Source organism: Coccinella septempunctata, chromosome 3 (assembly GCF_907165205.1).
Source record: "Coccinella septempunctata chromosome 3, icCocSept1.1, whole genome shotgun sequence".
NCBI lineage: Eukaryota > Metazoa > Arthropoda > Insecta > Coleoptera > Coccinellidae > Coccinella > Coccinella septempunctata.
The window spans coordinates 37,258,864-37,285,947 of NC_058191.1; the positions used below are offsets into that span (position 1 = coordinate 37,258,864).

The 27,084-nt window shown below is 37.0% G+C and overlaps 1 protein-coding gene across 1 annotated transcript in view; it reads right to left on the reverse strand.

Annotated features, from left to right (window-relative positions):
- The window catches only part of LOC123310512 (neural cell adhesion molecule 2-like), a 153,701-nt gene that overhangs the window by 89,831 nt on the left and 36,786 nt on the right, over positions 1-27,084 (reverse strand). Inside the window, exon 2 of the mRNA XM_044894008.1 lies at positions 4,828-4,896. Within this exon, the coding sequence (XP_044749943.1) occupies positions 4,828-4,864 (37 nt within the window). The 5' untranslated portion in view covers positions 4,865-4,896. The remainder of the gene's footprint in view (positions 1-4,827; positions 4,897-27,084) is intronic.

The window sequence follows — 27,084 nt, forward strand, 5'->3', positions numbered from 1 at the left end:
AGAAAGCTTTTTTTTTACATTTGAAGTTTGAATTTATTTCAAGTCAGCGATTTACTTATAAAACACTAAATTACCAAGCATTCATTCCTGAGTGGTTGATCGAGCAAAATTTCAATGCTAGTAATTTTTGTACCACAAAATATTATTTCGACATAAGCCAATAAAAAAAATTCAATCAATACTGTGAAAGAAATAAATTGTTTCATTTTTGTGACAGTAGCTGTATTCATTGAATTTTTGTGCGAAAAATACTCACATGAATTGAAACTATAGGACTATTAGTCCCCTAGTAGTTGGGGAACCCAAGAGGGAAATTCGGGATTTACTCGAGCGTGTCAGATTAATATAAGGGGAGAACCTTGGACCCTGTATATAGCAGAGTACCTTTACCAAAAATTAGACCTGAGTAGGTAGAATTGTCTAGGACAGCCTGTCAGAATAGTAAAAAAAAGATCATTGTACATACTCAAGCATGTCGGATTAAGATGTATGTGGTTAATTTCTGGTCGAAAAGTGTATATTCTCTTAATCTGATAATTTAAGCGTGACGAACATGTGTGGCAAAACAAAACGTCATATGTACATTCTCGAGCGCGGAGGCTTCTTTTTTTCTTATTTTGAAGCTAATGAGTCAAGAATAACGGAAAAAATATAATCTGAAAGTTTCAGCAAGCCGAAACAAATAAATTCAGCCATAAAGGACACAAAAATCAGTTTTTTTGAATTATCTCCTCTCCTGGGCTTCAAATCGTTTTCCGATTCATCATAAAAGTTGTAGAACTTTTTCTATGAATTTTGTCCGTAGCAGTTTTTTCTACATCTGAACGTTTTTGAGATATATGGCGACAAATGTACATTAGACTGGGTTTCTACAATGACCTTGGCCTTTCGCATGTGTGGCTAAGCTCCTCACTCTTATCGCCCTCTAACTCGAAAACGGTTAAGAGTATGTAAAATTGCTTCAGACAAAAATTGTATAGAATTTTATTGTCTACAATTTTTATAATGAATAGAGAAACGATTAAAGGTACAGGAAGAAAGATATTTCAAAAAATGCATTGTTATCCTCTTCAAACTGTCAGAGTTAGAGAACCCCCCTGATTAATGTCAGATTAATGGGTTAACACGTCTGCATTATCGAGATTAACTATTTGTATGTAGTATGTAGGTACAAGTAACGATTTTTTTTGCATATTCAAAGGACCGCTGTCCCCTTGCGTCCCATCCGAATTGTCAGTCTCTTCAAAAGTAGCTTCCTTATCAAAATAACCTCTAAAAAGCTGACACGCCCTAAAATTTTTTTTTACCATTTTCAAGTCTTCTGTACGACCAGCCCCACAACGCAAACTGTCAGATTAACATGAATTTATCATCAGATACACGTAAGGCATATACAGTATCTAAATCTGACACGCTCGAGTATATGTACACCTGACGAGTTGTTTTTTTATCTTTGAAAACCTGCACACACTTTCCTCACCGCTGAACATACATCTCAGAACCTTTTTTTTTTCTATCATGTAATCTTCAAAATCCACTATAGGGAAACAAATGATTCTGATCTGGCCCTGTTCACATGAGCATTTATCTCTCCTAATTGAATCACATGTATAGAAATCCTGCATGTATTATTGTAATGTGAGTATCGCCGAGCTCAATGCATCAATCGACAACATACCTGTGGGATTCAAACTAGAAATCCCACGAGTGCAGTCCTTTTCCAATCTCCATTTACCATAGCGATGAGCCTCCGCAACATCATAACAGTATGGAGGGAAATAACAAATATGGGTACTATTCCGTTTCGCAGTAATACGGCCTCCCTGCAACACCGACAGGGTCTATCAGGAATGTTAACTCCGGAAATAGTCCTAGAGGACGCATTCCGGGATACGCCCGAACAAGATAGAAAAAGTAAGCGGCTCACGTAGCCCACCCATCAAATAAATCAGTTTCTTGGAATATTCATGAGACGTTCAGAAACCCCCATGAGACATGAAATTCGTCTCAAGGTTATTCCAGAATTCATGCCAGATCTCGGGAAAAGTTTCGAAACAATTTGATATACAAGGTGATTCGTTGGGAAATGGACGGATGCTAAAGGTAAATAAAGATCACTGAGGTTACTCAGAATAACCTATATGTAAAGGGTGTTTTCAAATGTAAGGCTTTTTTTTGACAGAAAGCAGAACTCGTCAAACTAAGTCTATATAAAATATCCAAGATGGCTGAGATGCAACCCCTAGAAGTTCGACAAAATTTCGTTGAATTTCAAGTACGGGACTGTGGAACGTGACTCCGGTATTGCAAAAACGAAACAAAACAAAAACATATGGCTGGACAATGAATGGTTCAGTACCAAGTTCATCGGATTAGATGCATCAGGTCACTTTTGAGAGAATCATAATTGATGTATCGTGCAATTTAGGGTGAAGAAAATTGTAGAAAATCTAGGCAGTTTCTTGAAAGTGCTTTTGTTAGTTATGTTGATAAAGTGCTATGATGTTTCCCCATTTCATCTCATTTTTACTACGATTGTTGGAATGTTCGAATAAGAAGATTGTGATGCCCGTTGTGAAAAAATTCGTGAATAATTTAGACGAATTTGATGGGTCAGATTTTGAAGTATTATTCTATTTTTTACACTTGTGTCCTAAGTCTCTTCTGTCAGTTGGTATCGAAATGAGCCATTTTATAAAATCGTGTAAGTTACTTAAAAATAATGACAACAATTCGGCAATCCTAAGTTCTCATTTTCATTAGCACTTAAATATCGAACGAGCCAATATCCTAAACGAAACCCCATGGTCGAATCAGGAGATAAGTTTATTCCCACTGCTCTGTGAAAATTCAGCTAACAAACGGTCAAGGATCGTATTAGGATCTATTTCAGTAATCAATTTCAATTTTTTCTCAACTTTGTTATTTTAAAAATTTGTATAGGTGATTATTGTTGAAACGCTTCACTTTGACCAGTTCTACCTTCTGTTGAAAAAAAAAACCTCACCTTCAAATACACCCTGTTAAGTATTCTTACTTATCTCCATGTTCTCTATCTGCCCTCAGCTTTCGCCCATTTGCCAATGAATCACCTTCTCTCCTCTCTCTGTGTAGCACTACAACCCCTTTATTATAAAATAATTATAATTTTTGTAGAAGCGCTGGAAGCTATTAAAACAGTGGCGTGGCCAGCTCTCTTTCCAGACATAAATTGTTGAGCAATTATCTCCCAGATGGTCTCAAGGGAAAATTGGGTTGTTTTATAGATATGTAAAATCGAATTTGAAAATTTCGAATATGAAGTTAAAAATGGGCAAATATTCATTTAATTTTATCGTTCGAAGAATATTTCAGAAGGTCCAAAGAGGCATATACAAGTCAAGTAAATAACAAATTTCTCAACAATGTTATTCCTTCATAACTATAATATATTCATGAGATGTTCGCGATCCCTCACACTGAATTCGGATATCTTCTCATTTTATGTAAAGCATCATTCGGGCAAATCGAAATCTGTCAGCATATTTTATTCATACGAGTTTCAAGCAGAAATATTCCGTACTTTTATGAATTTTTTACGCGGACGAGCGATGAAGATGAGGAATTTGGATGATGCTATTTTTTTACCGGATCTAATGGAGTATGAAAGAGTATAATACAATAGATTTATTGTTAATTTTTTTCCGTATCTTTTAGAATTCATATTGGCCCAAGAGATCTTGAATGTACAATAGGGTGAAATGACGTGAAATGGGACCACGTCATAACGCGCATGATGTATATTTGCCACTTTTATAATTAATGGAAAAACGATCTACTCTTCAAGATTCACTAGGTCTCCATGACGCTCGAGTAAATCCCGATTTAGCATGTTGGCTACTTATTCCAAATACCGAAAATGTTGAATAAGTTACTCAGTAGCTCCTCCCCCTGAAAGATCTAAGGAATGTACAAAATTTGTGTCCCTTACCTTCATTAATTTCCAAAAGAATTAAAAACAACTTTCTGTCGGAAATTTCCCCCATAAACCTGTATTTCAGAAATAGAGGTTTTCCCAATAATTAGATTGACATAAACTTTTCGTCCTATTAAATGACGTAGTGTAATATAGCTGAATTTCTAACTCAATTTCGGACTCTCTGTATAATAAACTCATCGCAAACACAAATAATCAAATAAATTGACCTTTTATATTCGTTCGATACATCATGTTGGTTTAGTCTGGATGGTATTATGCCTTCCCCGGTCTATCAAATTACCATTTCACACTCTAATCCGAACTATTGATTCAATGAATTTAATTCACTGCTCGTATATGTCACATACTCTCTGTATAATGGGAGTCATTCACGGAAATGTTTACGAATTAGTGAACTTCCTGCTTATTCGACTGGAAAAATTGATTATTTAACGGACTCTGAAGAAATATCGATATTATTTTGACAGGGACTATTTTTCACCACAAACACTTCCATACAAATTTCCACTATAGAGAGCTTGTAATATATAAATGAATCCAGGTTAATATTTATTATCGCTGGCATACTAGACTCTAATAAATCTACTTTCCAAATGTAACTGTAATAATCAAACTTAATTTATATACATTACATCCATTGATATGAAAATCAACAAATGTTGCGATCTAAATCGAACTAGTAACAATAGAGACTAGCGAGTAGATCCTGACCATAGTTTCGGTCTTATTTGACAAAGTCAAAACAACTCAACCTACATCTCGACGAGAATGGAAGAGTGAACCTCCACTCTCCCCAATAAATAATAATACTAATAAAGTTCTACATGATTGATGAATAATAAACTCACCCATGAACATCAGGCAAATGATCACATAGGATGTCATTATGATTCAGCGTCTAGCCTTCGAAATCATTCCTGAAAGAACAAATTGTTAAAAGAGTTTTGGGATGAAAATTCGAAGAATATGTGTCAATAAGATTCCCAACATTGTATTTTCAATATATTGCAGTTTATTCGAGCAGAAAGCTCCCATCTAAATAAGACACATGGTTCTGGTTTTGTTCGATACAATCATTTCATATTTCAAATGAATTACTTATTGAAAATTGATTGTATTATGATGTTTTCCTAGTTTTGGATTCTCTCTTCAACTTTTCGACTCGCTGTACGTTACCTTGGTCTGAAAATTCCTGATATACATGGAATGGTTTTTACGATAACTCCCTAGTGATTTTCTGTCAGATTCACAAGGACATGGGTTCATTTCACGAACACCTGCCGGGAAATTCTATCAGCCATATCACATGTAGATTGATATGAGGAGAGTAGAATCCCACATGCCTGAGGAATGCACAAGCTCTCTCATCGATTTAACGGGTCACATATCAAAAGATATCCATTAGTGGCATTAGTATTGGACAAGTAATCGATATTCGTTGTGTGGGTTATTGGTGAAGTTTTTCAGAAGTTTTTTCTGAATCAAGGCACGGATTTTACCATTAGAACATTAAAAGTTGATAAGGAATCATTACAGTATTGTCAAAACAAATATTTATAACAATAAAATGTAAAAACAACAGGTCAGATCCAAGATTATCATTTCACAGTTTTTTGAGTATATGTCCACGTCACGATTTCATAAATAAGTACCCTTAACGATAGGCTATTGTGTGGAATGGTGAATCGAGGATTCGAGCAATCCACTGATTCGAAAAAATTAAATTTGTTGCCACTACCCAACGAATTCAGCGCAAACTTGGAACAAGTTCAAGCAATTCCTGCTTCACACCCCATTCGAGTTACCTATAAATTGAGACGTTTTATTTTGCTTTGACAGTTCGGCCTGGGATTATACACAGGCTTAATTCGGAGTCCTAATTGAAGACCCTCATATTCTCGATAGACAAGAATCCTTATCTAATCGGTCTTGAACTAGATGAATTTCAATTAAGTGTGACTCTCAACTTACATCGAGTCGTATTGATCGAGTTACGTGCTCTAGAATATTTCATGTTCGAAGAAGAATAAGGCGAAAAGCATGAGGAGCTTTTGCTAGCTTGTTCGAGTAAAGAAAATGGGTGGTCACCCATCCAAGTACTGAACTCGTCCAACACTGCATGACTCTATGCGAAACAATGTTTTCCCAATAGTACCGTCAAGTCATGCCCATGAGACGACTAGACATGAAGTCTAGTCTTGAGCCTCTTCTTAAGTTCCGTCTTGTAGTATCTAGTCTCGTCTCGTGATTCATAACGTTTTGTGAAAGCGGCATATTCAAATCTATTAATAAATAAAAAACGCATACTCTTCTGAGTTCCTTTTGACCTCAAGAATCTACTGTTGAAATATTCGTACGACTCAAAGACTCAACCTGTATATTCTTTAGAATTCTCTGCAATAAATTCATTAATACTGAGTATTATGTCTTTCAGTATATTTACTTTCCCATAATGAAACGAAAATTACACAAATTCAAGAAAATATCTTTTCCTATCATCCCATTTCTGCAGCATTCATTCTCTTTGGACATGATCTGTATAGATGCATTAATATGTTCTATTAGTCACAAATTGTTCGAATTCCCTATATAAAGCTTTCTACACACAACTGAATTCTGATAGGTTCAACTGTATTCGATTAACTCTAGTTATTAATTCTGTGTTATTACTCATATTAGGTACCATCAAGATAATTTAAAATTAATTCGAACTCTGAATTTGTGTTCAATCCTATAACAATTGATTTTCGGTCAAATATTTCTCAATGGTGGTAAATATGATATCGACCTCAGATATACAGGGAAGAAAAAACAGATTTTCCTTATTTCCAACATAATACTTTAATAACATTCCCACCTTATTCCATATAAGGTTATTAATAATTTTCAAGGTAAAGGCAAATTCCTTATTCAATCTCTTCATCAATAGCTAAAAGGATTTTTTCTGCAATCAATATGGTGATTTATTCCGCCTTCAATAACCGCAGAAGGGGAAAATGTTCTCCCAATTATGCTAACGTAGATCAAAAAATCATATTCGTCCCACTCAATAACAGATAGCTGAAGCCTCGACATGAATAATAAATTATTATGAACTATGGGAGCCCAACTCCCATCAAAGTATACAATACGGAATATCGACGTTCATTAAAAGGTCCATAACAGGTAGGTTAAGGTAAACTTGGCCTGCTTCCGATATTCAGTTTTAATTATGTTCATCCATAATACAAATTGCTCACAAACTCAATCATAGTGAGCCCCATGGGTGAAGCATGTCCATATATAGTAACCGCAAGTTCAATAAATATACCTATAAGACTACACGATATAGGAAGGAAGCTGTCTATCTGACGAACCTGGGTCGGAAATCCTTTACGAAGGTTGTACTATTAAGAGGGCAAATATTTATCGAAAGCCGATATACGAAATTCTCATCGTTATGATTCAATTTGATTGAAACTCTGTATAATTTGAAGAGGAGGCTATTGAAGTTCAAAGAGGAAGAAAGTCAATGGGGAATACTCCTTCAGACGAAAATGATGTATTTTTTATGAAATATCTTTGAAACGTCACATTTTGAAATAACCATTTCAACCGTTTCCCAAAAAAAATTATTTTAAGTACTTAAAAATGAAAAATAAAAATGGGTATTTAAACATTAAAGCGTTTAGTTTCTATTGCACAAGTTGGCAGCATCGACTGAAATATGCGTTGATAATAAAGGACAACAAAAACACTATCTTGATGAGATAGACAAAGATGGCTGTTTATGAAGTCTGCGACAACGTGAAATTTTATGGGATTTTTATGGCCGGTTGCTGTTGAGGCTCGCCAGTGAGTACGAGCCTTATGATGACTGTAAAACCACAGCTGTTATTTCATAAACAAGACATTGTTTTTTTTTATAAAAACGAAACGATTCAAATTTTAAAACCTCATATTTGAAGAATGATTTTTGTGATAACCCAAATTGAGGAGAATTTCCCATTCTGTATATCGGAATGTTATTTATGCACGAATATTTCGAAGTGTTTTATGTCGAGTGTAACAAAAATGTCAACCTGAAAGTTAATGTAATTTGAAGTTTCCATCAATCCTACTTAAAATGACCACAAAGGGTTTTTGATTTTATTTTTGAAACCTTTGGCAATTAATTTTTTTGAATTTTTAGTAATTTTTGTAAGCACTTGTTCATTTGCCATATAATTTATAGTTTGTCTTGCTATTATTGTGAAGAGAAAGATTTTTTTACTTAGTTTGTTACTTATTTCCAGTGCCCTGATGATGGGAAGATAATTTCCGGAATGTCGGGTAAGTTGGATGTTTAATTCCCGAAAATTTCGACTTTTTTCACAGACATCCCTGAACCAATTATTTTACACCCTGTAAATAAATACTGGTTTGAATATGAGAAATAAGTTTTTGTTATTGAAGAGCACAGCATCTGTATCTGGAAGATGTGTTTCATCCGGGTTAGGGTATATAATTCGGCGCATAATACAGAAGAAAAAAACCCCTTCAAAAAACCTGCCTTCTTCAAAGAATAAGCTAACAAATAGAGGTCACTGAAACAAAATTTCTTTTTACTTTCTTCATCTCTAACTACTTTATTGAATTATTTTCTGCAACGAATCTTGCTCCTCATATTATTCTGGTGATTTTGATGAATAAATACCGTCTATGGACGTTTCTTCAATATAGAAATTTGAAATCCTCCTTACTGTCGAAAACTTGCTCATTTTCGATCTGGTCTGGTCTTCCAAACGATGATTCTCTGTTCTTTAGGTGTGGAAGAGCCTTATTTCCCACAGATCTAACGGTTATTTTCGTTGAAAGAATGGAAAAGGAAATTTCTGCCACTCAGCATCTCATCGAGCACATGCGTTGATAGAAACTTTCCACCAAATGCAGATAGGAATCCGAGTACGAAACTTGACTAACTCCTTGCCCAGCTTAATGGATTACAGAGGTCCCAAGACTGATCCTTGCAACATACAAACAAATTGAGTCCACGTATCTGCGTGAATTCAAACACCCAAACAATCCTATTAATGTCGCAAAACAGCCGCCCACTTATCTATAAGGCGATAATGTTTCGCAGAAAAACCCATATTCACAAGAGCATCCATTATGTCGAATAAAATCTCAGAATCTGAGCTTTCTTCTTAATGGACTTGCGTTATTGCATCGCAAGTCAGAATCCAATTCCCTAATTGACAACTGGGCCACGAAAGCTGGCACGTGAAAGAACCGAAGGAAATCGCTCATCAAAGAATGACCCTTGGGCGTAGAACAAGGAATAAGGGGCGCATTAAAGTGGTGCCATAAAATGTGGGATCAGAGGCCAGGAGTGTGGAAGAGAGTAACAAACCTTCATTTGAGCGAAATTTTTATGCGAAACTCGTAACGTGCAGAGGTATAAACAGTGCTTGAGATACATGTTGTTATCAAGTTTTCCTGTCGTGTAGGAGTTATGGTTCACGTAACTACCCGATAGCCTATTTTTGGGGTTATATATTTCCTGAAATATCCAATGGCTACTGGTCTACTCCTCGGGATAACATTAAGAGGAAGGTCAGGAGCAAAAAAAATCGTACAGTATGTTTTGCTTCTCTGAGGTGTGGGAGAGTGGATGATTTCGCTTACGAATTATTTTTAGTGCGATATACAGGGTGTATATTTTGAGCAATGAGTATTCGAAAGATGACGCATAGGTATAATCTTGTAGGTATTGTTTATATATACTCCATTCACATTTAATTTAGCAGTTGGTTGGCCATGAAATAATTTTCTCAAGTTTTTGTAACCAGAACGGAGTAAGGTTGGCACTCATGAAATGTCGTTAATGTCATAACGCCGTTGCCACAACTAATATCAATTTTTATTACGAAAATGCCGAAAGTGATGAAAAAATGAGACACGATTTCAGGAACTGCTATTTACAATTCAGGTCCGCTCATTCAAATAGTTATACACTGATATTCTAAAATCCACAATACGTCAGACGGTAGCGAACATATTCAATGTAGAAGAATTTATATAATGTTTCGTCTGAATCTAAACGACTTATATTTTAGCTGAATGTTTCCACAATCAGAAAGATTGTGAATGAAGTGGATGACAAAGAATTTCTTTATATTGGGAGACCCAAAAAAGTAATGGCATTTGAGAATTTCATGTTTGAGTGAATTAATGCGAAAAGTTTACCACAGGATTTTCGATTAATGTCATCGTAGAATAAGTTCCCGAAAATTGATTTTTCTATTTTTCATTTGACTTGTCCTATACATTGTAAATGTGTAAGGTACCAATAAATACCTAATTATTATTATTATATCAATGTATTAAGATGAACAGCCCCAAATACGCGCCAGTTGTCCTGTTTATTGTTTATTCATGTGAAATTTTTGTTCAAAGATGAAGTTCATCTTGACTTGAAACTGTCTTTAATTCCTTTTACTTATATTGATGCAAGATGATTTTTATTGAAGAATTTAACATTCTTGTAATTATCTGTTAATTCCTTCGGGAGATACCCATTCCCAACCACTGCATCATATGCATTTCATCTTCGGGTTAATATTTTTGAAATCTACAAATGATGTAAGCCAAAGAAGATAACGAACATTAACTCTCCTCAAGCTAGTGCATATTATGATATTATACTGATCTCTTGTATTTTCCATGCAAATAACTAGATTTGGTATGCCTTAAATCAGTTTGTATAAACTTCAATTATGTTCGTCACATATTTTCCGAAGAGATTCGACATTGTGATAAAATACGTAACAACAGAAACTTTTTCGTAGAACGGGCATTTGAAACCCAAAAATGTTTAGACAAGCTTCAAATTTCCATGGCTAACCGAGTGCTGAAATAAAAGTGAATGGAGTATAGGTATAATCTTCTATTGCTTATATAGATGTTTCTAGTTTTGTGAAATGCATTTCCAAGAAAACATTTTCAGAGCGATGGTTTTTGGGAGAATATGTATGAAAATTCCTAACACTCTGTTATGTGAAAATTGGGTATGTAATTCTTTATAATTCAACTGTATTCTGCCCTATCCTGAACCCTAATCAACCCTACTCAACCCTTAACAGCTTTGTTAACTTCCTGTGTTCTATCCGAATGCGGAGTAATTAGAAGGTGCCATCTTGCCAATTACTGGCCTGTAGATTAACGCCAATCAAATATCGGAGATATACAGACTATAACACACAATCAATTGCAATTTCGCTGCAGGGATGTTGCCTCCCGCTCGGAAGTCAAAGGATCCACCAGTACAATTGGAATGCTCCCGTAAATTGAGTAATCGACCGAGGCACTGTTAGCTAAAATGTCGTCCCCGACAATAAGAATCTCGACAACTATTCGGTGGTAGGTACGTGGAGAAAGTAATTCGATTATTTATCGGAGCATCCATGTAGGCAGCTCAACAATTCGCAGAACTGATACAACGCAAACTTGAAATTGTTCGATCGAACTCCGTGCTGGTCCATGATTGAGTGGATCGGTTGAATAATGGAGTGATCGAGTGCTCACTGACCTAGTGGTCGATTACGTTTTTATTGGGAATGGTCTGTTATCGAGTCATCAAGTTGTAGAGGAGGCTGATGGGGAGATGGGATCTGTGTATTATTGGATACCAATCGATAAAAATGTCTGGTGAAATTTCTGCTAAGTCACTTGAACATTTGATGAAATGCCCTTTTTTTATACAGGGTGAATCTTTGACTTGTACAAACTTCTATGTTTTTTCTCTTAGAATATAGATACCTACATCCTACATGGAATATTGGAATGGACATTCAGTGCTACGAATTAATTGTTTGTAGAACACACATTCGATGTTTCTCTGTCTAGCGCGACACTAAGTCAGTGGCGCTATATTGAAAACTTTACATACTTCCTATCTATTCGTATTAAAAATTGATGTCCCAGTCAACTGTCTCAATTGTGATTGGCGACACTAAGCAACTATCTCACTCCAGTCTTTGGAATGTTTATTTTCCATTCCGTGTATCTATGTTCTAGGTTTTCTTGAGGTCAAAAGAAACACTTTTTTCTTTACCATTAATTTCAATTCGGCCTGATAAAAATATTTGAATTTTTATGATTAGCTACAGCATGGTAACACAGGAAACCTTACACTGAGGTACCCAATTTTTCGAATTTCACAGATATTTTTCATTTTGTTTTATAAGATTACTCGAAACGATGAAGAATACTTTTGTTTTACAAAATGATCAAATATTAATTAATAAACCTTCCACTTGGGTACTTCAAAGTGGGGAATATCTAATATTTTATGGTTTGTAATGGTCATAATGAAAAAAAAAGAAAGGAGGGATTTTTTTCATTGAAATTTCCAATATTCGATGTGGGAACAGCCAAATCTAATGAAGAATAATGAAAGGGTTAAAAATTGATGTGGAAACCAAGTACGCTTTCAGTACCTAGATGGGTGACCACCTTGGTTATGAAAACGAAGGATTTCAGTGGACACATGCAGTTCTTTATAAGAAAGTAATATAATTTACTTATATCCAAGGGAAACTCAGAAATGGTCGTTGTTTAAAGAAATGAGGCGATATTTTCGAATATACAGAGTGGGCAAAATTCGTTGTCTTCTGAAGGGATCTCGAGAACTATAGCAGCTAGAAGAAAACGGATGACTCATTCTCTCTTTTTTCATGACTAATCCAAATCTGAAAACAGAATTGGCCTATCATTTTAAGATTTCGAGTTATAAACAAAAATTGAGATTTTGACGATTCCGAAAAGTTCTAATAATTTTTTTGTCTTTGAAGTTACAAATCTGAAACTTGAACCTTCCTATAGACACTTTCATACGCAGAATCTACTGACAAAAAATTTCTTCCAATTCAAAAATATCAGATTCAAAAAATGTTTGCATTTAAAAAAATAAAAGTTCACCTTATGATTCGAAATGAAAAAATATTTTCAACTCATCAGTGGATTCTACGTAAAAAAGTGCCTGTAGAAGGTTCAAGTTTCAGATTTGTACCTTCAAAGACAAAAAAATTATGTATTGTAGGAGGCTGCGATTTTCACCATTCTTCGTTTCTCCGAAAATGAGCTCGTAAATGTGTCGTCCGTTTTCTTCTAGTTGCTATAGTTCTCGAGATCCTCTCAGTGAACAACGAATTTTGCCCACCCTGTACAGGGTGCGTCTTTGACTCGTTCGAATATTTTAACACTGGTTTTTGAGGTCAAAAGAAAACCTTTTTTCCTTCATCTTTTATTCCGAATCGTCTCGGTTTAAAAGATACAGACTGTTGCAAAATCATAACAAAATTTTACTTTTAATTCTACCTCACAAAGCGTTTTATAGAATAAAATGAATTTCAGAATATAGTTTTTCATTTATTTGATTAATCATTTCCGTACACAAGATATCACCCAACTCTCCCAGTTTTCTCATTATGACCATTACCTGCCATAAAAATACAAAAAATTCTTGAAACTCTTGAAACTAGGTACGTTGGTCGCTATCTAATGAATATTCGAACGTTTTGGAAAATAAAAGTATACTTCATATTTTCTCGTATAGGTAATGCGCTGTTTTCGAGTAATATGATGTTCAAAAAATAAAAAAATATCTGTGAAACTTGAAAAATTGAGTAATTTGGCTGAATACAACTCTGTTCGAAAGATCAAAATGTCACAGATTCAGCTAGTTATTCTGAAGGTAATTCTGTTTTTCCTGGGGTGGCACACCTCAATATCAAAACTTAAAATGGCTATATCTTTTTATCAGGACCTAATCGGTAAAAATGGTATGAGAAAAAAGTGATTCTTTTGACCTGAAGCATCTACTGTTAAAATATTTGTACGAGTCAGAAACTCTGTAGATAACATAGAAACGAAAATCACATTGAAGAAAAAAATTTCATTTATCTAAAATCCTAAATAAGACTTGACATGGAATTTCCCCTATCTCCTCCATTTTCTGAAATCCCCTCACGGTCCATCGAAAATAGGACATCCTCGTTAGAAAGGATAAAAGGCCAATACCGCTCATTCCCGAAAAAAATCCCCAACTCGCACAACCGAAAAAACAAAACCAAGCAATCATGTACCTACGGCCAGCTATTATTCGACCAACAGGCTTGGAGACCAATGAATAACTACATCGATAAACTCTTCAGTCCCCCTTTGTTCTACCCATTCCCGCATCTCACCTACGCTGCGAAGGACGCCGAATAATTCATAGAACCCTAACGATCCATCCGATTTCACGAATTCGGATAATTCGATCCGCACTGGTTCGAATTCATGGAACCGACGATCGTACAAAGCGATCAAGCGTCCTGATTAAGGTACAAGAGATGGGATGAATCTGGAAGAGGCTGCCAGCTCCCATTTCGCCCGCAAACACTCGAGCCATCAGAATGGCGAGTTTCACTATCTGACTCGGAATTTACATACCGAAATTTCGCATCCGGTTCCCCGCCAAGAGACGGGTCGGAATTCGTAAAACTGCACTCCTTGCTCTCTCTCTCTCCCTCGGCGATTAAAATTCGTTGATTAGTTTCCGGGCATGTTCCGAAATTACCCGGATATGTTGAAAGCTGCCAATTGGTGAAATATATGAGGTTGCTCTTCAAATATTTGTTCGAGCTCGGGATACGGAGGAATCTGGGGTATTATGATATATTCGGAGTCTCTTACTGTTTGTGGAGGGGTATTTTTTCGGCGTGTCCTCTCATTCAATTTCTCGACGAATTTGGCGAGATGTCGAATTTAATGAAAGTTTCAAAACGATACGGATATTATCCCGTGCTTGCAGTCAACTAAGGGAAAGGGGATCTTGGCTTAAGGACTGATAATGGGGTGAATAATGCACTTCATTCGAACTGTCGACGTTTCAATCCCGTTTGAGATTTCCTCAGGATTGTTAGAGTATTTATCGAAGTTTCAGAAAAATGAACAATCTGGTTGTATTAATACAATACAACACTGAACAAAACTCTCTGAGAAACAATAACAGATCGTAACACTTGTCGATATTCATATCGTCGGGTGGTATGCATCTGAATTTATCCTTATTATTTTATTCATTGCCTCCGCGTTTTGGCGTGATCATTCTTCATTATTGTACCGCTGGCATCATTTCTGCCGTGATCTGAACGCGTTCCCAGACTTCTCAAATCATCATGCATCTGACGTTCGCAAAGCGAATCGGCATACTGAATTAGGGAAAATATGGGACATATGCTATTGTATTCGTCTTGGTTTCTATCTGGAGGGGATTGAATCGGACACCGTTTCATGTTGGGTGGCGCTCTGGGTTAATAATACCCAGTAGAACATGCCAACATTGAATAAAGTTCCATCAATTCCAAACGTTCTCCACCGTAGAAAAATGCTATGTTGCTCTGATGAGGCCAAATGAGGCCGAAACCATGGTCAGCATCTGCTTTTCTTCGGTGGAGCGTACTCAATTTGGGGCCTTGACGATGGCAAATTGGCTAGATCAATTCAGATCGTAAGACTTGTCGATATTCATATCGTCGGTGGTATGCATCTGAATTTATCCTTATTATTTTATTCATTGCCTCCCCGTTTAGGCGTGATCATTCTTCACTCTCTGAGAAACATTCTTAAAGACTTATAGATATAAGTATAGGGGAAGTCCGGGAGACTTGCTCAGGTAGGAGACTTGAACCACCTCAAATATTTCAATGGGATTATCACAGCATATGCAAGTTTGAACTGAATAATTACGAGTTTCATTCATGAATTTTCCAAATGCACCGCTATTCAAAATCATTCTTCAAATATGAGTTTTTAAAATTTAAATCGCTTCGTTTCTAGTTTACGATTTGGCAACAGCGCTAACTAGAAAATAAAAAGAACAATGGCTTGTTTATGAAATAAACCCTGTTGATTTACAGCCATCATAAGGCGCGTACTCACTGTCGAGCCTCAACAGAAACCGGCCATAAAAATCCTATAAAATTTTACGACCTTCCCCGTTCGTCGCAGTCTTCATAGACAGCCATCTTCATCTATCTCATCAAGATAGTGTATTTGTTGTCCTTTGTTTTCAACGCATATTTCAGTCGATGTTGCCAACTTGTGCAATAGAAACGAAACGCTTTGAATTTCAAATACCCATTTTATATTTTCACTTTCAGGGATTTTTTTTTGGGAAACTAAAATCAAACCAAATCTGGTAAATAAGGGGGGTGTTCTAGTAATTCAAACACTAAATCACGAATTTTTTGCATGGCAACATGAGATTTGTGTGCAGGGTCGTTGTCCTGCAAAAACAAAACACCTTTGGAAAGCTTTCCGCGTCTTTTCTCTTCAATTCTTTCTCGTAGAGTGGTTAGTAATGTCGTATAGTAATCTCCGGTTATTGTTCTACCCTTATCCAAAAAATCAATCATGATTACTCCATGACAATCCCAAAAAACTGAAGCAAGAACTTTTCCAGCAGATTTTTGGAGACGAAACTTCTTAGGTGTTGGAGAACCAGAGTGTCGCCATTGCATCGATTGTTGCTTTGTTTCTGGATCATAGAAATGTACCCAAGTCTCATCCATAGTAACAATTCAGTGTAAGAAGTCTACATCGTTTTCAAATCGAGCACAGATCGAACGCGATGCTTCTACCCTTGCACACTTTTGGTCAAAATTCAAACAATTGGAGATCCATTTTGCAGCAATTTTTCTCAAGTCCAAATTGAAGTGAACTATATGATGAACGCGTTCGAATGAAATATTCAGTGCTTCAGATATCAGTTTTAGCCCAATTCGGCGGTCTGATAAGTCTGAAGTCTGAAGTCATGTCATGAACTGCATCGATATTTTCGGGGACTGACACAGAAACTGGCCTTCCCGATCGGTCATCATCTTCAATGGAAAATTGACCTCTTTTGAAGCTTGCAGTCCAATTTTTCACGGTCGCATACGAAGAACATTGATCACTAAGGGTATTAAGCATATCTTCGTTAATCTGCTTACCTCTTAACCCTTTTAAATACAGATACTTGACGATGGCTCGATACTCCAATTTTTCGATTTTCACAATTTCGATGGACATCTTTCTTTCAATTTATTGCGTAGCTCTGGTTTACTTTATGACCTCAAACTTCACACTGACACTTCTAATGAGTTATTGTTCGGTGCTATAGTAACGCAATATTTTTTTCATGCATGGAACTGGTCTAGGCTAACTAGATATCGATACATCCTCGTATATACCTATACTTACACTGATAAGTTATAGCAACGTTATTCGACATATGAGAAAGGTCGCGTTGGAAATATCACAGTAAAAACAGTCTCCTACCTCTTATTTCGAACAAATTTCATAAGTTGGTGTGAGGCAGATAATTGCAAAAATAATAAAGGGTATATTCTTCCGGCTAAGAACACTTGACACCGTTCTCATAATTCTGCAATAATAGACTCGCCGGGCCATGATGCTTCGGCAGAATCCCCAGATTAATAATTATAAAATGAAATTTATTCCGCCAAATGAACTTTGTTAATAATTCCCATTGTTCCAGATTTCGAACGAGTAACTGAGAAGAACTCATCTAACTCAGGAACTCTCAATACAAACTTTGGGTTGTACGATCCCGTTCTTGTTCTTCATTGTTGGGAATCATTCTTGCGGTATGAATCCCGTTTCTGAAATTGCCAATACAGCTTTCGAAGTTGTTTCTCGAAAGTATGATGAGGCTGGACGACAGAAATGATTTCGAGGTTCCAATATTTCTCTACTAGAAATCAGGTATCATATCTGCTTTTCCTTCTTCTTCTATCGTGGGATAGTATTAAACTGAAAAACATCGAACTCAATTTCAACCTACATATTACAGGAAGTTCGATTTTGCAGTCCTCTAAAACTTAGGTATATGGTCTCTTCAAGTGACACCTCCACTTTTTATTTACCTAGCTTCGACTGAAATAAAAAAAAATGTGGGTTGCAATTTGGAAAACTTGAGTTTTGATGAATTAGATTTGTCCAACTTGATGATCTTCTCATGCACACCGTATAAATTTTCGGTCCAAACAAAATAAAATGTTCATCATAGCAGAATTGAAAATGGTGAATATTATTTCGAAAAAACGACCCATGCAGAATTAAAAAAAGACTTCCCGTTCTCACCATTTTCCCAATAATACATAAACCATTTACTTTTCACCCAAGGTACGGCATACTGTCGAAATTACCATTAAATGAGCTATGCAGGGTGAGTCTTAGACTTTTAACAGTAGATTCTTGAAAAATATTAAAAACATGTTATTCTTAGTTCTACACTGCGCAAAAAAATTAACGCACATTATGGAAATTCTTTCTTTCGTTTGATTTTCTACACTTGATCGCTATGCAACGCGAAACACGCAATTTGACCCAAGAGGAATGTGCCCAAGCTGTAGTTTTGCGAGAAGGTGGACATACACAAGAATTGCAGAAAGGTTTGGAGTTTCCCATACAAGTATGTCCAGAATGTTGCAGCGATTCAGGGACACAGTTATGAATGTCCGAAGACCAGGACAGGGTAGACCACGGGTAACAACTGCCATTCAAGAACGTTACTTGAGAGTTTCTTCGTTGAGACAACAGTTTGCAACCGCTCGCCTCCTTCAAATTCAGCTTGAGCAAACTCATGAGGTGCAAATTAGCACTCAGACAATAAGAAATCGCCTCAGAGAATATGATTTGAGGCCTCGTGTCGCGGCAAGAGGCCCAGCTCTTACCCCAGCCCATCGAAGGGCGCGTTTGGATTCTGCGAGAGAGTATATCCATTGGGAAGAGGCCGATTGGGAAAGAGTTCTCTTCACAGATGAGTCTAGATTCTGCCTCTACCATTGTGATCGACGTTCCCTTGTATACGGACGTCCACATGAAAGATATGCTCAGTGCAATTTCCTGAATACTACTGGTTTCGGGGGAGGATCGATTATGGTATGGGGTGGAATATCTTTGACTGCTCGCACAGACCTAGTGGTCGTTGATAATGGAGCTATGAATGCTGATAAGTATATAAGGAACATTCTTGAAGAGCATGTAGTGCCATTTGTCCCATACATTGGTGAAAATTTCATTTTTATGGACGATAATGCCAGACCCCATCGTGCGCGCATCGTTCAGGAGTACCTTGAAGAGGTTGAAGTCTCGAATGGAATGGCCAGCAAGAAGTCCAGATCTCAATTTGATTGAGCAGGTTTGGGACAACCTCAATAGAAGGCTGGGAAGTTCAGAAAATCATCCAGCTACTCTTAATGACTTATGAATTCAACTCGGAGAAATCCTGGAAGGATTAGATCCGAACATTTTAAGATCACTCATTTTGAGTATGAACCGTCGTTCAGTATTTTGAAAATTGTTCATTTCTCTTCTTTCAAATAAGATTCGGTGAAATCCTGAATTTTTCTTCCATTTAATGTGTCTTGTTTCGTTCAAAACCTTCCCGATAGAACATAAAAAATAAGTCCTAAAGTCAATGTAGAGTTGACTTTCATTAAAATTGAGATTTTCAGAATGTGCGTTAATTTTTCTGCGCAGAGTATCTCACTAACGGTTTTATGGAATAAAATGAATTTCGGAATATACTTTTTTATTTATTTGATGAATCCTTTTCGAATACAAGATATTGCTAAGTCTTCCAGTTTTCTCATTATGACCATTACGTACCATGAAACTACGTACTCTTGAAAGTAAGTTGAATTCTATCCAATAAAAATTTGAACGTTTGTGAAATGAAAGTATTCCTCATATTTTCCAGTTGAATGCGCCTTTCTGGAGTAATTTGATGTTCAAAAATTAAAAACTATTTGTGATATTTGAAAAGTTGGATACTTTGGCTGAATACAACTTTGTTTAAAAGATCCACAGATGTGTAGGGTCACAGATTTAGCTAGTTATTCTGATCTTCTTATCAGTTCCGAATCATAAAAAATTGTATGGGAAAAAAGTGTTTCTTTTGACTTCAAGAATCTACTATTTGAATATTTGTACGAGTCAAAGACTCACCCTGTATAACGATGCAAAGATATACAGTAGTTGGCTGTTTGCGATATAACTGGATGTCTGAAAATATGTAAGGGAGAAAATTTACAGTCGAAAACCCCAACATACCAATTTACTCTATTAACGGCACGACACTCTGTATCCACAAAAATTCGTTTTAAAATAATGTGAATATTTTCACTGCGCGGAAAATCGACCTTCGAAATTCCACAGCCTACTTGTCGACGAATTTTCCTCTCGGCAATCTACCCTTGCATCGTCCTACCTTTCATTCAATTACCCCGTATAATGTTCTAGGTAGCGTTCGAAAATAATGTCTCTGCGTGTATATATGCCTACAATCCAGTTCGGTTCAAGTTTTACTCCCTGTGGGTGAAGCGAAGATGGGTAAACCGCATGCTGGTGGCTCACGGGAAATGATCACCAGAATGAAATGTTTGTTCAGGACAAATGAGAAAATCGAGATATAATCCGACAACCGTGAGCAAGCTTAAGCAAGGATTGACACTGGAGGTGCACCCAAGTCTGTTTTCTTGAAATTAGCATAATATCGATTCGCTGAATCCGACCATCAGTAATTTGGGGTTAACCCAGGGATGGTAAACATCCTGCTCTCTAACTTTGCTTTACCATCTGAAAACGGTGGAAATTTGGAACAGAGACAAGGCTGTTATCACTAAGATATCTACAAAAATACTTCACAGAGATAGATAAGGGTTAACTTCGCACGCTTCCCATTACCAGATTGATATACAGAATGAGTTTTTGATAATAGATTTTCGCGGTCAAAAGAGACACCTTTTCCCCATACCATTTTTTCCGATTTTTCCCTGATAAAAAGATATAGCCATTTTAAGTTTTCATAATCCAACTTCTAGAAAAACAAAATTCATCATCATCATTGCTGTATCCCGTTACCGGGAATGAATCTACAAAAAGACCAAAAATGGAAATAAAAAGAAAAAGAAAAAAAAAGAAAAGAAAAAAAAAGGAAGAGAAGAAAAAAAAGTGCGAACAGACTTATAATTTTTCAGGGCTAATTGCGACTGTGTGCTCTCCTGTGACTGTAGAGACCCAACCGTGACCTACAGATCCTACCACATTCCGGGCATGGATACTCACCAACCAGATCTGGCCGCCGCTGTATCGTTCTCGAGTCTCCATTATAACTGTGTACCAAAGACCTCCACTGTGACCTGTCTAACGCTAGTTGTTTCCAGTTATGATTGGCATTTACTGATTTTAGGGATTGATGTAGTGTATCCTTAAACCGCTTATACTGGCCTCCTGGTTTCCGGACTCCCTCAGTAAATTCGCCATAAAGAGCTATTTTGGGGAGTCTTGTGTCTTGCATCTTCAGAATGTGGCCGCTCCATCTGAGTCGGGCCCTCGTTACTTGAGTCTCAATTGTTGTTCAACTCGCGCGTTGCAAGACTTCTGCATTCGAAACTTTGTGGAACCATTTGATGTGCATTATCTGTCTTAGATGACGACAAAATTACCTTCAGACTAACTAGCTGAATATTCACATCTGTGGATCTTTTGAACAGAGTTTCATTCAGCCAAACTACATAATTGTTCAAATTTCATAGATACTTTTTATACAACAAAATGTATGAAGAATACTTTTATTTTACAAAACGTTCAAATTTTCATTAGATAGCGTCCAGCTTAGTTTCAAGAGTTGGGTTCTTTGGTTTTTTGGTATTTTTATGGTATGTAATGGTCATAATGAGAAAATTGGAAGAGATGGGTGATATCTTGTGTTCGAAAAACTATATTCCGAAATTTATTTCATTCGATAAAACCGTTTGTGAGATAGAACTGAAAATTTAATTTTTTCATGTTCTTTCAACAGCCGGTATATTTTAAAACGAGCCGATTTGAAAAAAATGGTGAAGGAAGATAGTAAAAGGAATGATCACGCCTAAACGGCGAGGCAATGAATACAATAATAAGGATAAATTCAGATGCATACCACCCGCTGATATGAATATCAACAAGTGTTACGATCTGAATTGAACTAGCCAATTTGCCATCGTCAAGGCCTCAAATGGAGTACGCCCCATCGAAGAAAATCAGATGCTGACCCATAGTTTCGGTCTCATTTGACCTCATCAGAGCAACATAGCTCTATTCTCCGATGGAGAACGTTTAGAATTGATGGACCCTTATTCAATACTGGCAAGCGCTATTAAGTAATATCCAGTAACACAGCGACTACTGAGTACTATACAGTTACCCAGAGTGCCACCCACTATGAAACGGTGTACGATTCAATCCCATTCCCAATCCCATTCTATCTCTAGATAGAAACCAAGACGAAGACAATAGCATATGTTCCATATTCTCCCTAATTCAGTACGCCGATTCGCTTTGCGAACAACAGACGTGTGATGAATTGAGAAGTCTAGGAACACTTTCAGATCGCGGCAGAAATGAAGATAGTGGTTCTTTTGATTTCAAGTTCAAGAATCCACTGTTGAAATACTTGTACGTGTCAAATACTCACCCTATATAGTCTTTCGGAAGAGAGCAATACGAACTCTAATAATCTCAAAACAACAAAGCAGGTATAAAGAAATGGTGACAAGAAACAAATCCTAGAACCTGCTTCCCCTTTCTAGACCTCAGTATAAGCAGAGGAAAAATGCGGTTATCATACAGATCTTCGTAGAATACAGGAAAGTAGAGAGTTAAATTTCAGAAAATACTCTTTACTTGCCTCCATAAGTCTAATAATAATGAATTTGTGTAAAGAATGAGCTGAAATATCCAAGGATCTTTTTTATTTAAATAGAAAAAACCAAACTTCTTCGAAAACAAAAAAACCAGTGGCTACTTGGATATCCGATTGTTCATTGGTAGACTCTTTTGCTAATTCCCCTAATCTACGATTCAGTTGGTTAACCTAACCTGACCTAACCTAACCTAACCTAACCTACGATTTAGTTGAGTTGGTTTTCCGGGTGGCTTTCAGCTCCAATTTGAAAATTTTTTGAAATACGTGGAAATGGTACCTAGAATAACGACTATGATATCTTTTGTAGACACCATCACACCACCAACAACGAATTCGATCACATAAAAAATCACCAAACCGCATGGGCGCCCGCAGGGGGGGGCCAGGGGGGGCCATGGCCCCCCCTGAGATTCTGATCGCCTTATTTTTTTTCAGCACAACACTTTCCATATTATCCTTTGTTTTGTGAAACTCATTGGTCAGCTAGATACAAATCTTTGCGAGTTTTCGCTGAAAACTTTGAAACTATATTCAAAAATAAGTTTCAATGAATTCTTCAACAACAAAAAGAGCTGCTCAGTTATGAGCTGCAAGAAACTCTTTCACTTTTGTGGTTTGCTTAACGGTAGCAAGCAAATATTCAAATATATTGGAACCAATAGCAAATACACTACAAGATGTTTTTATCAATTTTGTAGATGTTCAACGTCACATAAATTTTATTATAGATATATGTGGAAAATATAGTTCCGATGATGCATGCTTCACAGAAATTTTTTCCAAAGCATCATCTATTGCTCAGAGTCTCACTATAGAGATTGGAAAACCACGAATTCGCGGTAGACAAATGTACATATCTAATTATGGAGCATCTTCAGCTATCTACATTCTACATTCTACATCTACATTCATCCAATATTTAGATCATCTGATTTCAGCTCTTGAAACGAGATTCTCAAAAGAACATGAAATGCTTTTTTCTTTGTTCAATATTTTGCTCAAGAATTCAAAATTACTAGATATTGAATCTTTGGCATCTAAGGTCGGCCATATTTATAACATTGAAGATTTTATGGAGCTCGATGTAGCCGTTCGGTCTTGACGATAATTTAATTGACTCCATATTTTCTGAAATTTTTCGATAGTCGTCGTTAAAATAATTTTTCTCTCAATAAATCTAACCGTAGATGGAAATGTGATACATATTCTGAAAGAGCAACTCCTCTAGTTGAAAATCTGAAGATTTCATGGTGCTCGTTGCAGCCGTTCGGTCTTGACGATGATTCACTTGATCCCATCTTTTTTGAAATTTTTCGATAGTCACGGTTAGAGTAATTTTTCTCTCAATAAATCTAACCGTAGATGGAAATGTGATACATATTCTGAAAGAGCAACTCCTCTAGTTGAAAATCTGGAGATTTTATGGAGCTCGTTGCAGACGTTCGGTCTTGACGATCATTTAATTTATTCCATCTTCTTGGAAATTTTTCGATAGTCGCCGTTAAAATAATTTTTCTTTCGATAAAACTAACCGTAGATGGATATTTGATACATATTCTGAAAGAGCAACTCCTCTAGTTAAAAATCTGAAGATTTTATGGAACTCGATGCAGCCGTTCGGTCTTGACGATCTTTTTGGAAATTTTTCGATAGTCACCGTTAGAGAAATATTTCTTTCAGTAAAACTAACCGTAGATGATATTTTGCCCCCCCTGAGAAAAATTTCTGCGGGCGCCCATGCCAAACCGCACCACCACCAAGTGACATAAATAGGTTTCATGAAGCCTCTAAACTTCTGGTGACCATATAAAATTATCCACCACCATCAGATTCTGAAAAATGGAATACAGACATCTGCACCACCCTCTACATCAGCCGAGACAACCGTTGGGGTAGAAACAATCGATCCGCAAAAAAAAACATCGCCGAATTAAATCAACTCCAAACCCAATTCCTTTGAAATCACTTTGAGCGAGGGAAAAAGGTGAGGCTGGCGAATTTTTTCACTTTGACTCGCTCCCGGGACCGGATCCAAACCGTATCTTCGGGGGCTTCAAGCTACCCCCCGGCTACAAGTTATCCGGGGACTGCCTAATGCCATCCAATAATGGCAGATTCCGAATATTGCATTTCGGGATCGAATCATCCGAAGTAATGCCGTCGCGAATCCAAACAAACTGGAAAGGAGGGCCTCGGATATGATTGATTGGAGTAGGACGCATCGTTTCCATAAATATCCCGATCGACGATAATCGCCTGTACGAGGTTTCGTACAAGTCGAAATGAAAAGTAAATAGAGCAGGAGACAGAGAGTGTGTGTTGGTGAGTGTGCCGGTTCCGGAAAGCTCCATACGGAGATGATTGATACGATTTATCGGAGCGTGGTTTGCCGCGGGCTGGTGCGTTGGTTTAGAGGTAATGAAGCGGGGACAGCCAGTGATTGGACGAAATCGATTTGAAATTTTATATCGCTTCCGAATCCTGTTAATAAAGTGACGGCTCTTTTTCATGTACATACAGAATAAACACTGAACTGTATCATTTCACCAGATGCGGCTTGGCTGAAAGATTCTAGGGTTCTCAGATAAATCTTCACCTCACTACATATCTGTTCATTCATTCATTGCTGTATCCCGTTACCGGGAATAAATCAACAAAAAGACATAAAAAAAGGACAGACTTATAATTTCTTAGGGCTAATTGCGACTATGTGCCCTCCTGTGACTGAAGAGACCCAACCGTGACCTACAGATCCTTCCACACTCCGGGCATGGATAGTCACCAACCAGATCTGGTCACCGCTGTAGCCTTCTAGAGTCTCCATTATAACTGTGCACCATAGACCTCCACTGTGACCTGTCTAACGAGAGTTGTTTCCAGTTATGATTGGCATTAACTAATTAGGGATTGATGTAGTGTATCCTTAAACCGTTTATACTGTCCTCTTAGTTTCCGGGCTCCCTCTGTGAATTCGCCATGCAGAGCTATTTTGGGGAGTCTTGTGTCTTGCATCTTCAGAATGTGGCCGCTCCATCTGAGTCGGGCCTTCGTTACTTGGGTCTCAATTGTTGTACAACTCGGGCGTTGCAAGACTTCTGCATTCGAAACTGTGTGGAACTATCTGATGTGCATTATTTGTGTTAGATGATGTTGTTGCGTTTGTTCAAGCTGTTTAAAATGTCGCCTGTAGGGCGTCCAGCAATCGCTTCTGTAAAGAAGCGTTGGGAGGACGACTGCTTTGTAAACAGCTGTCTTGGTCTTCAGATTGAGGTCGTAATTTTGGAACACTCTGTCCTTTAGCCGAATTGCCGGTTTTGTATTTCCGTGTCTAGGTTAGCCCTAGTATTTATGAAGCTTCCCGCAAGTATTTGAACTGCTCGACCTGCTCTAGAGTTTCATTCTTTAGGCTGATATGTTTTTGAAGGCTTTCTGGCGGGTTTACTAGGATTTTGGTTTTGTCGATATTGAGTTTGAGGCCTGAAGCTTCGTATATATGTTTATAGGTGTCCAACATAATCTGTAGATCCTCTGAGCTGCTAGCGATAAGTGCGCAGTCGTCTGCATATTGAAGTTCCGTGATAAACTTTGAACGGGTTTATGCCGTATCCCTTTGTTGATACATGAAGTGATATTAGGAGTGTTATATTCAGAAACCGATGCTATTGTGACAATATAAATGTTGCAACATAAAATTTTCTTCACTTCTGTTATTTTCTTGGCATTCTTGGAGTAACCTCTTCAAATATTCGTTTACCAGATTCAGTATTTCGTTCTGTATGATTATTTTCTTGTTTCTAAGAATTAATTTGTTCCAGAGTTCATTCTCCCAAAGAATCTAGTGATGCCCAATATAGAGACTTGAAAACTGGCCGAATTATACAGCCTCTCTCTCTGGTGATTCTGGCTTGTTATACACCTGCCTAATGCATTCATAGACCTGCGCCAGCTGAGGTTTCTAGTCCCTTTTTCTACCTGAAGGGTATAGTTATTCTCCGATAGATTTAGACCATATCTTTCGGGGTGTAGACAACGTTGAGGGTGAGGTCTATGAATATCATTGTTACAAAATGCAGATATCTTTCTTCATGGGATGACAAACGCGATGTCTAATTGCTTTTGCCACCTGAAAATCCTGGAATCGTTTCTTCGTATACATGTCATTTTTTCCTATTTTTTTCCATAGGTACAAGATTTCAGAGGCACGAAAAAATAAGTTGTTTTCATCGAGAATTGTAACACAATGATCCAGAGCGGAAATTCCTCATTCTACTGCAGATACCAAGACGAACGCACTTGGTGAAAACTTTCAGGGTACCGTAGATCCGGGTAACTTGGGACGATTGTT